The following is an 11,967-nucleotide window of genomic DNA, read 5'->3' as shown; positions in this document are numbered from 1 at the left end:
AATACTTTCGATCGTGACAGTTTGCGTCAATGTACGACTAGACGGATGGACATTTTTCTCCCTGAAAGAAAAAATGGCCCCCGATTTTGCGAAAAGCGGATAATAAAAAATTGATACGAGGAGCCATTGGTCCATCCAGCGGTTTGCAAACAACTTTTGCTTTGCATGGACGGTTTTAATGGGTTGTCGTTCATAAATTGTCTACGCACTGTCGTCTGTATAGCAGTGCTGTTTTTATTGTCCCCCCTATCATAACTATTGGGGGGCTATAGACATGCCAAATCCAAAATACAACTTTACTCGGCACACTCATTGTTCTCACCGCGCACGGTGTGCACCTTCTTCAGCCGACGCCACCGTGCGACGAAACCGGGAACGCAACCCAACCCAACCCAAGCCGGGTCCAACGGCAAATCCACTTGTGTAACCTATAACTGAAACGCAAACCAATCGAATCGTCCCAGACGCGGTCAATTGCACTGCCCACTTCCTGCAGGTATCATTGTCGATCGCCTCCCTCCGTCCACGACTCCATCTTCTTCTCCTCTTCTCTTCGTCTCCGAACCTTATTTAAGCCCGCGGCGGCCGCGGCGTCCCTCCCCTGACGGAGGAAAGGAAAGATCCCATCTTCCCGCCCGGACACCTGCACCGCCTCCGCCAACCTACTTCCCATTTCCAAGAAGCCCGCCCGAGCTTAAACAAACCAAAAGGGAAAGCAAAGGAGGACGGCGGGTGCGCGCGTCGGCGTCGGCCGCGAGAATTTAGCGGCCGCCGCGGGCTTCCTCGTCATCGCTGGCGGCGACGGGGATGAGATGAGATGAGATGGGCATGAGGTGCAAGAGGCACCCGTTCCAGGCCGGCGGCGGCGTCTGCGCCACGTGCCTGCGGGACCGCCTGCTCGTGCTCGCCGCCGCGCAGAACGACGCGTCGTCGACGCCGTCCACTCCTCCCGCCACCGCTCCCCCTCCGCCCGCGGAGGCGGCGCCGGCCCCGGCGTTCCCGAGGTCCGTGTCGCCGTACGTGTCCCGCAGGAAGTCCGACTCCTCGGGCGGCGCGCTCAGGCACCACCCGAGCCTGCTCTTCTTCCGGACGCCGCAGGTCGGCCCCGCCTACGGCGGCAGTGCCCCGCTCGAGGAAGGCGACATCGGGTACCACAAGCCGCGCGCCGGGAAATTCTCCGTGCTCGCCACGCTCTTCGGCAGCCACCACCACCGCCGCCACGGACCGGAGGACAAGGACAAAGCCAAGGAGCGCAAGAAGAGCCGTTCCTGGCTGGCCGGGATCATCCCGCGCCGTCGCAGGAAGCAGGTGCCGGCCGACGCCGTGCTGCCCGCGTCGCCGCCGCCCAGGCGCTCCTGCCGCGTGGTCAGCAACCGGGGGCTGTCGCCGGAGCGGTGCAGTCAGGGCAGCGGCGAGGAGAGCAGCTCGCCCGCCGACCCCCCGTGGCGGCCGTCCCCTTCCCCGATGCGGAGGACCCCATGCCGGCGCCGCCAGACCAGCAGCATGCCGTCGGGATTCGCCGTGTGCCTCAGCCCGCTGGTGCGGCCCAGCCCCGGACGCCGCCACCGCGCCGCGCAGCCGCCGGACTCGGGCACCTTCTCCTCCGAGCTGCGGCCGTCGCCGCTCCACAGCGCCGCCTCCGTCGGACGCTGCCGCTCACGGAAGCTCGCCGACGGCGCTCGCTTCCGGTGATCCCTTCCTTTTCCTTCTTCTCCTTGATTCTTCTCTAGTTTTCCTTCATCACCCAACCCCAATCACCACTCTTACTAGTAGCTTTCTGTGGATTTTTACATCATGTCCATTTGTGAAGAAGAGTCCGCGAGATTTCATACTCGGAGAACATTCCGTTGACGTATACTACAACTACTCCTAGATTTTTACTCTGCTTGCTTGCTTGGTTGCTTGCGAGCCGAACAATTTGCGAGACTGCAACGAGCTCAGCTGCCCGATCACTTCATTGTCTACACAGCTACGCAGCCGTCTGGTCGTGATCCGATTTGATTTGCAAGAATTCAATCCGTTGCCGCTTTGATGTCCGGGGATTAAACAAAGAATAGACTTTAGTGGCGCGTAATGGCAGTAGGTGCGGGGAATGCATATACGGAATTGAATGCCCGAGTTATGAGCGAGAGAGATCTGCGCCTGTGTGCCGATTAAAAAGAAGGTTCGCGGTCGCATTGTGCTGTCCGAACGAAATACTGCTCCGTGAGAGACGCATGAATTGAATTGAATTCCGTTTGGTCAGAGCTTTCACATGGGCTGGAGGCAGGCAGCGCATTCATATGGCCGATGGCTGCTCCCCAGCATTACTCCTTTTTCGTTTGCTGGTGCACCGAACCATGACTGCTGGTCAATCAATGATCCCCCAACCTCTTTCTGCTTGCTCTGACCCGAGTTATAACTTTTGCACACCGACCGGACCAGACGAGACGAGCAACAAAAAGGGCCAAGGAAAAAATTACTTGGAGCGGTGCATTTCGCTTGAGTTACACGAAAGTTGGCGGCAATTTGCGGGAGATCCTCCATATGCTCTCTCGCGTGATGTGTCGTGGTTTGCTGGTGACTTACTGTGGGACGATCATGACACGGTATTGCATTCGATGTGGGCGCGTCGCCTCATCACTGGCCGATTAGGATGTGTGAGCTTACTTTTGTTTTTGCGCACTTGTTGCATTAACAAGTAGTGAATCTTTTTGTGTTTACATACATGCCAGTATGCCACCTCTTTGTTAACTTGCTCGAGGAGCCATCAGCGTGTCGAAAGTGGGCGCAGCTAACATTGTTGTTTAAAAGCAGCGTGGCGGTTCACACTTGGCAGATCGACAGCTACTGCTGCTGGTGCCACAACATGGTACACGATACGTCTTCTGCAAATATAAGATACTCTTCGCTCACTCGGTGCTGCAGATGACCTGCCGGCAATTTAACTAATCGACGGGTTGGACTTTCCGCTTGCTTTGTACTATAATTTGTTATCTCTCTCTGTCTGAAAAATGGCGAGCTGCTACTCTTCCTACTACAAATACTACTACTCCACCGTGCATGCATGAGCGTGGAATAGTAGCTGCCTGGAGAGTTCCGATTCGTCGTCGGCTGCCTGTTCCACGTTTTTGTATGCTATACGACTACGAGACGCCAAAATCTAGGACTGGATCAGTGCTAATGATGGTGTCCTAATCACCCAGCGACGCTGGGATTTGTGCCGCGGACAGAGGGGAGGGAGGGGGGTGGTGCCTGCCACTGGGCAGTTGAAAAGTCAACCTGCTCCGCCAAGTGGGGACGGATTAAAATAGAAAGGTCAGCACGGACATTGTCTCCCTCAAGGACTTGTCTGATTGGACACGGATTATTCCGGCCAAAATATTATTCGCGGATTGAAATAGTAGTAGTAAAAGGCACGGCGGCGAGGAGTCTGATTCTTTTTGCCCAAACCAGCGCCAGCAGCCCGTTTCTCTTTACACGAACTTGTCTCAACACGTCAACCGCTGGTGTGTTGACATGGCAAAATAACATGTTGGGATAAAGAAAAAGTTGTCATCTGCTTACAAGCATATTAGGGTAGTTGCGATGCACCCTGCAAAACATATGTCAATCGATAGTTTTAGGGATGGGAGAAGAAACGGACGTGTGGGCGAACTGATAAACGCCCACACACCAGCCCCTCTACGTGCGTTGAAAACCGACGTGTGGGCGAGGAGACGGGCATGTGAGCGAACTGATAAATGCCCACACATCAGCCTCTCTGCGTGCGTTGAAAACTGACGTGTGGGCAAACTGCTAAACGCCCACACACCAGCACCCCGCATGTGAAAACGAATGCGTGGGTGACCGGATGAATGACCATACACCAGCCCAATCCTACGTGATATAAAAAATCTAGCAAAACATGACAAGATTTGTGCAAACTCAAACCGACGTTGATCCATGCATGCGCGTGGGCGAGATGCGTGGGGTTAGTATTTCTGACTGATAAATAAACGATCCATACAATGACCGTTTGTTGAGCTGACCAGGAGAATCTCCGCGTTGCTCTTGTCCGTCCGTCGCACTTGAGTTTGCAAAGTACCGCATGATGTGGGCACCCGACCCGACCTGACCCGACCCCGACCCCGAAGAGACGCCGCGCGCGCAGACCGACGAGCGACGCGGCAACGGAAGCCATTCATGGCGTGCACTGTGGGCGCTGGCCCAGGAGGTCGCCGATCGCATGTTCGCTCGCTCGCTTCGGAGGCAAGCCGCCTAGCCTAGCCTAGCTAGTGCCGGTAGTTTTCGCTCGCTCACTGCCCAGCACCTCAACCGCGACGGATGTGAGATCGGCGACGACCGATGGGTGGGCTGGGCGCGCGATGATGGCGAGGGCGAGGCTTATTGGACCGGCTCGATGGGCGCTAGTGCGCGTGGTTGACCGGCGGGCCGTGCTGTCGTTGCGTCGCGGGCGGCGAGTGGTGCGCGGCGTAATCATCCCCTTCGCTTTCCAGCCAGCCTTTCTATCTCGGGCGCGCGGTGGTAACGGAAGGTCGACGACGGATCGCTTGCTGTCGGGCGGGGCACGCACATCTGCTGGCTGCTGCTCTGGGTCTTACCGGCCGTCTCAGTTGGTGTTACTCCGTCTTTGTTCCATCGTTTTATCTTGGCGTCAAAGCATGGATGGATGAAGTGGCGATGGAGTTGGTGCGCTGTTGCAACAAGCTCTCTCGTGTGCCAAGTGCGCATGATGACCGGTTGATTAGGGGCTGGCGTGTTGTGGGGGTTGATTGGGTGCTGGTGTGTGTTCAGTGGGGTGGGGTGGGGTGAGGCCTTGAGGGCAGCCATGCACATGCACGTACCCCCTCCGGTTTAAGAAATTGATTCGGCGCCCGCCACCTCGGAGCTGAAAACGAAAAGGTCTTGGGGTAAAATGAGGGCCTGGTTTACGTACGTCAACTAGCTGAATCCTGTAATGAGAGGATACAACACACAAGCGTCTGCCTTTTCGTTTGGCTTTCAGGTTGATCCCCGGCCTGCCGCTCCTAACGAGCATCCGTCAAACATGTACGCATAACGCAAGGAGTGTACAGTAGTAGGCCACTATAATAGTACATTGTGATGATTATGGTAGTCATATCCCACGGTTGAATTGACTTTGAGAAGATATCAAGAAAGAAACCACGGTTTGTTTTCACATAACCGCACGTTTTAAGATAACCTGTAATGGCTCTCGCAAAATGTGCAAAGAAGACCGCTCTAACGCGAACTGATGGTGAGATTTCTTATGGTGGAAGCGACCCATCCTTGATTGTGGTCAGTGTATGTGAGCATCTCCTCTCAGAAAAAAGGAAAAAAAAAATATGACCATCTCTTCAGAAAAAAAGGAGACCCTTCTCACTTGCAGAAATGGATAGTGACATTTCAAACCGCTGCATGCTTCCTAACCCTTTGAAATCATCAGTGCCAACTCAAAGAAAACCAGGGAAATAATGAAACATCAAGTGGAAACCGAGTCTTCTTTAAGCCCCCACTATATTTATTGAACCAAGCGATTTCTCCTTAAAACTACAAAATAAATCCTCAACTATGAATTTATCCCAAAATATCAAACCCTAACACCTAAATTGGAACATATCGTGTTAGCCTTGGCATAGCAAAACCATGTCGGCAAGTTCAAAGATTGGGATTGCTCACTTTAGTATGGATGCATTTCATAAGTTAAGATTATGATCTACTTAATCAAACAAGTTGCTAATATTCCTGCATCTACCTTTTGCACAAACTATAAAATAAGTTCACCAAATTAAGCAATTTCCTGATATAATTATTGTTATCTCAAATTTATTGACACCATTCCGCAAAATTTTACACAACGTGTGTGTCCATCTTTGAGTTTGAGAATTTCATGGGACTAGAGAAAAGGTATAATAATAGGTTAACAAAACAATATATGGCTGGTTATGGGTGACTTCAACCTCTTTTGCCAAGAGGCTGATAAGAACAACCTTAACCTAAATCTTCGGATAATGGATCTCTCAGGGAGCACTCTCTCTATGAAGGGAATCCACCTTCAGAATAGGAGGTTGAATAGGAAGTTTACATTGAGCAATGAGTGTGAAAACCCAACTCTCAAACTCGACATGGCCTTCTAGCTACAACCCTGCTTGGGACCTTCACTTCGGTAACCACACGCTCAATGTTCTACCCTCACAGCACATATTTTAGCTAAGGAAGGTCGTAGAAATAAAGTTTGTAAAACATGGCTACATGTACCCCGCGTAAACCTGGTCATATGTCAGGCCGGATTTTGAGTTGGGTTTTAAAAAGCCCGAACCTCGAACTACAAGCCTGAGCCTGCACTGAAGCCGGAAGATGCCCCTTTCCGCAAGCCCCATGCCTGGACTAAAAACAAGCCCGAACGCCCAGCTCAAATGTTGTTTTCAGAACGCGCACAGGTAAGCCCGTCCGAAGTGCCGCAAAACTAAAGTCTGGGCCCGGCTCGAAAACACTTTCAGACTGCGAAATGGAGCCCAACCCAGCCTGGTTTTCGGGCCGGGCTGCGCACGATCAGGTTTGCCACCCTTGGCTTGGTGCTCTAGGAGGGTGCCAAAATTTCTGAATAATAAAATGCACCAATTTCCATCTCAAAGAAAAAACACTAACGAGTTCGACTATTTTGCCACTTTGGTGGGAAGTTTAAGGATTATTGTAGCATAGTTTTCGCTGATCCTAGAGTTTCCAGGTATAGCAGGATACCTGTGAACATAGACATTTCAGAGTCTGGGCGGGAAATAGAGCCTAAAAAAAAGAACAAATGACCAACCTCCATAGCAGCACAATGAGAGTGTTTCAATTCGGTATATCTGTCATGTGGGGTTGAATGAATACCTGTCTGAAGCTGCAGGCTATGAAAACGAACATCTAAAACTCTGAACACAAGTCCGCAAACTTTCGTAAGAATCGACCAGCCGAGGCTTCATATGTTCAACGATGGAACAGCCGGGAACTAAAATATGGCCAGAGAAATAACTCATGAAGTTCGAAAATGGACAAATTTTCTTCTGATAGCCACATGAGTCCTTCTGCATAAAGCTCTGAAGTAAGCCGTTTGTCGGTAAAATCGGTAAGCTGCCACCAAAATCTTCTTGCCGAGTCAGAGCCAATTTAAGAGAGGAATCTGCGATCATCTAAACAGGCATGGGAATGACACATATTATTCAGCACATCCATGTCATAAAAAATCATCAGCACAGCAAAGTTCAGACACAGGTACACCTCTCCGGCAAGAGTAAGGTAGCGACAATGCAAACATATATTAACTGACACCGGCGGAATGAGATTATGATCAGTTTGCCAATGAGGATGACAAACACGCCGTATGAGAAGGCAACTAGGAACATGAATATATTTTTTTCTAAATCAAGAAATCTAAGGTCGTATATTATAACAAAAATGGGGCAACACACTGAAGATTCTTTCAGTCAATGTCACCTTCAACTTGCATGACCCATCAGTGTCACCTTCAACTTCAGAAATTACATGAAAAAAAAAAGATACCAGGCCACCACTCGATTGTATCGATAAATATGAAAAGGAATTACTTAATTTGTGGGAAGAAGCAGAAAACTAAGAAGGCGCCTCTAATTCTACAGATAATAAAGAGTGATGAACTTGTAAATATTTCAAAGGAAACATGCGGTTCAAAGATAATTAGCCTAAAAACAACAATAGAGATGCTGAAACCTGATAATGATATGTGCGCAACATTCTGAGCTCAAATTTTCATTTCTCTACTGCATTTATCATTAGTAAATTCAGTGTGTTAATGAAGTGATCACAACCACAGAGGATGCATGGCAAAACTCTTGAAAACATACATCAATCATTGGATTAAATAAGATCATAACAAAAATCGAAATGTATTGAGACCTGTGCATATATATAGAATATGAACATAATTTTAAGAGAAGAAAGATTAGTTTACACTCTGCACTACTACAAACTAGAGAAGATACCCGATAACATAGTTCTATGCATATTAAAGAGCTACAGGCTGAGGGAAAATTTGTTGTGTGGTAGTACAAAAGCATATTTTGAAGTACAATCAGTTTATGCGATCAAAACAAGGTTATATCTGAAGTTAAAACCGCTCAGGACATATTTCCAAAAGAGAACATGAATTATCTTTCATAAATCATAAAATGTCAAATCAGGATATCATGTTCAACTGTTGGTTGCAATTTTTTAGAGATAAGAGGTCCATAATTTTGTGCAGGTTGAATTAAAATCAGGCTGATGGAATTTTGTACCACTCTGTTTCCAAGGTCTAAAGCACTCAGCATCTCTGCTAGTACATCCATGATACAGCGAGCATTCAGAAACTCTGACATACTGAAAAAATATTAGCAGTATTCAGTTCAATCCATCCTTGAAAAATAACATCAGGTTGCAATAGAAAAATAAGAAAGAATATAAACTAAACTAACACAGATGTGTTGTTGAAAGATGCCCACTGGAGATACAACGAAAGAAAAGATCCACTGGCTGATTACATTAAAGAGGCTAAACAGATTATCTGGAGATAAAACAGAATAACACTCTTCATTCTTATTTTACCATTTTTCTCAAAGGACTACATGAACATTAATGCCATGTCCAGGGAATGAAAAAGTTGACAAAAAGTCATGAAGAAAATTAGGTTGCTACACAGAAAAGATTCGAAAACCATTGCACAATGTGATTCTTTTATTTGATATTATTTTACCCCATAATATGCAAGCAAGAATCTCTAGGCTGGTGCAATGGGAGTTGCAGAAACTAAATTTATTCAACATTATGTGCTCTAGTTTACATATAAGATCACAAACAGTGCATTACAGGGGAACCAGATTACAACGGTGAGACACAACAATAAAATGTATAGAAGTTCTAGAAAGTGATCAGATAAAAGAAAAGCAAAACTGGCTCTGATTCTACACTTGGTTGGCATTTCCCGAGCACATCACAAAATCAACAATCCATTGAAAGATACTGTTGATGTATAATGTGCTGCCTAGTCTCTTCCATTAGATCGGTCTTTTGGTTGCATTGGCTAGAGCATGCACTTCTACATGGTATCAAAGCCAAGAGGTCTCAAGTTCAAGACCCGGCTGGTGCAATTAAATTGCAGCCCACTTTCGGTCCATGTTTAGGCCTGAGGGAGCCACACGTGAGGGGGAGTGTTGACGTATAATGTGCTGCCTAGTCTCTTCCATCAGATCGGTATTTTGGTTGCATTGGCTAGAGCATGCACTTCTACAGATACCACAACGTTTGGGTCATTTGCTGGAGCACATTGGACCAATTAAAATGCAATACTATTCTGAAATTTATGATAATTACATAAACAAGACGAAGAGCCGTAATTACCCTTGGAACTAAACTCCCACCTGGCAGTGACTCACTGCTCAAACTTATATATGTTCTTTCTCTTCAAAGTACAAAACAATACCTCTCATATCAGTCATACTCATGGCCCTTCTAATTTCTGAATTCTAAGTGATATTTTTGTAAGTCTAATGTGTTCTACTAGCAAATAACCATGATTTCGCAGTCTCCATCTATCGATTGCAGTCTGTTTCAGTAATTGCCAACCTAGCAAGTTCAGAAGCAAATTTTGCCAACTGAACAGTACCATCTGAAAGCAGAAAATGAAAACGAAAAGGAAGAAAGCACACCTCAGAGCAGGGAAGTCATTTCCAGCAGAAGATTTAGCTTCATCCCCATCAGATAATCAATTATGTTAAGCCTTCCACTCCGTGATGTCTGAGCAGGAGGTTGGAGCAGGAGATCCTTGCATGATTGCCTCTACCTCGGCGCCCAGGGAGTTGCATAAGGAGGCGGGTTCCTTGGAGACGCCATCGACGCACCTGCTGTTGTTGGGGGGCAAATGGAGGCGTCGGCCGTGCAGCTGCTGTTATAGGGGCGGGCGGAGGCGCCGGCCTCGTAGTTGCTGTTGTTCGGGCAAACGGAGGAGCTGACGATGGTGGGCAGCTGGCGGAGCCAGAACTTTTGTGAAGCCTGGGCAAGTTGAGCCTAAGTGTAAAAGGGCAGCCCGATGCATGTAGCTCCCACTTGCGCAGGGTCCGAGAAAGAGTCTTATTACTTTGGGTCTTTTGCACGCAGTCTTTCTCTACATTTCTGAAAAAAATTGTTTTCAGGACTTAAAGTGTATAATCTAAAAATAAAAAATCAGGTATCCGGATATGCAACATATAATATAGCACCAAACTTCCGAACCATAAATCCACATTAATAACGAAGGGAAAGCATAAATATAATAGTTGCACAAAATGTAATTTTAAAGTGAAGTAATGGATAATATATCAAATATCCATTTCAAAGACTAAATAAAGTTGAGACTTGACAATAGAGGAAATATAGCAAGCCTTGCATAGAGGCAAACTCGCCATGTCACCAACAAAAGTAAAGCTATTCATACCAGATGTCATTGTGCAATTACTTCCATCACGGTTGAAAGCATCTCTCACTTGTTCATTATTGTCAAAAGCAAGACATATAACCAGCTTTGCATAGAGGCAAACTCGTCATGTTGGCAAAGTCCTAGAAGGCACTACAAGATAAAAAATGAATTTGTAATTAAAATAAATTTAGTTGTGAGATGTGAATATATTCAAAATAGAAAGCTTGCAAGAAAATAGATGGTAAGATGAAATATATCGACAATACGCTAAAGAAAATCATGAGACAAATGCCCTTTCCGAGACTTCATTGCAGTAAATGTTCATATAATAACCTTATCATCAACTGGCTTGAATGACTCCCGCTCGGTGTAACATATCATCAAGACATTGAACCATTCATTATTGATCTTGCTAAGTAGTTTATTTTTAATATTCTTCATTGTTGAAAAAGCTCTCCCACCAGATGTCGTTGACACCGGCAATATTTAGTTTGCGGTTAACCAAACGAAATTAGTGAAATAATTCTTTCTCTTTACAGCAGAAAGACCACAAACTGCACATCAAGTAAAAAATGCATTCTATGAGTATGAAGCAAGGAGAAGGTAAAAAAGTATTGCATGAATAGCATGTGCTGCAAGATGAATATGCTAGTTCTCATATAGATTAATCGACCTGAAAATAAATACTTATAAATGAGAAAAACCATATGAGGATCAAAAACTTTCTGAGGACATGCCCCGGCCAGTAATCAGCACAAAGTAATCTGTTTTCTCTTCCCTTCTTCAAGATGGGGGGACACATGGTCAGTGATGTGAGTTGCCTTCCAATTAATTCTGAAAGAATAATTCATTCCCTAGCCCAGACCCACTATTCAGAGAAGAGAGATCCCTAGCCGGCTAGCCGTAATTTCGGTGGAGGATTCTTAGTTTCTTACCGGAGGCGGCCCAAGCCGAATGAGAGGAAGGAGGTGTTGAGGGCCGTGTACTCAAGTAGACTGCCTGGCCGGCTGAGCGCCTGGTGTGATGGCGTCCGCTCGTCGCCAGCCGTGCGCCTCGCCGTCTAGGGCATGTGGTCTAGGCCTCTAGGGTTAGCCTCTGTTAGGCCAGCCGCCAGTCCCTACACTTGCCGCCTGGGAGAAACGAAATAGACAGGGAGTCTGGGAGTTCGTGCGATCGATCGAACTCGTTTTTTCTAGAGAAATCGATCGAACTCGTGATGCAGCAATTGTTTCGGCCTGGGCAGCTCGGGCTGCTGTTGGGCCGTGAACAGCGCGCACCTGTGAGAAACGAAGGCCCAAAAGTTTTTTTTTTTGCCCGGATAAAGCAAGCTACGATACGTATTTAGCCCTTCATTAATTTGGTCAATCGCTGTTGTCATGGACCAGCGAGCCCGGGCAATTGCCCAGGGTCGCTGGGCGGTGGCTCCGCCACTGTGGGCAGCAACGACGAGCAGGAGGAAGCACATGCTCCGCGGTGCCGGCCGCAAAGGGGAACCGGGACGGTGGAGCCGTGCGCGAACATGATTGGAGGCGTCCCTT

General features: G+C 47.5%; 1 protein-coding gene and 1 long non-coding RNA gene across 2 annotated transcripts; one reads left to right on the top strand and one right to left on the bottom strand.

The window, feature by feature from the left end:
* Positions 1-248: 248 nt before the first annotated feature.
* Positions 249-1,917, top strand: LOC125514175 (serine/arginine repetitive matrix protein 1-like). The gene has a single exon (XM_048679449.1). It carries the CDS (start codon positions 823-825, stop codon positions 1,690-1,692), a length of 870 nt encoding a protein of 289 aa, XP_048535406.1. The 5' UTR covers positions 249-822; the 3' UTR covers positions 1,693-1,917.
* Positions 1,918-6,797: 4,880 nt separating this feature from the next.
* LOC125512366 lies at positions 6,798-11,573 on the bottom strand. The gene is made up of 3 exons (XR_007285334.1): positions 11,365-11,573; positions 10,448-10,579; positions 6,798-10,146 (listed from the first exon to the last, which is right to left on the bottom strand). It is a non-coding gene; the product is annotated as an uncharacterized LOC125512366 (long non-coding RNA).
* Between the last annotated feature and the right edge of the window lie 394 nt (positions 11,574-11,967).

Source organism: Triticum urartu, chromosome 6 (assembly GCF_003073215.2).
Source record: "Triticum urartu cultivar G1812 chromosome 6, Tu2.1, whole genome shotgun sequence".
Taxonomy (NCBI): Eukaryota; Viridiplantae; Streptophyta; class Magnoliopsida; order Poales; family Poaceae; genus Triticum; species Triticum urartu.
Note: the sequence above shows the minus strand (reverse complement) of the source record. Positions and strands in the feature narration are given on the sequence as shown.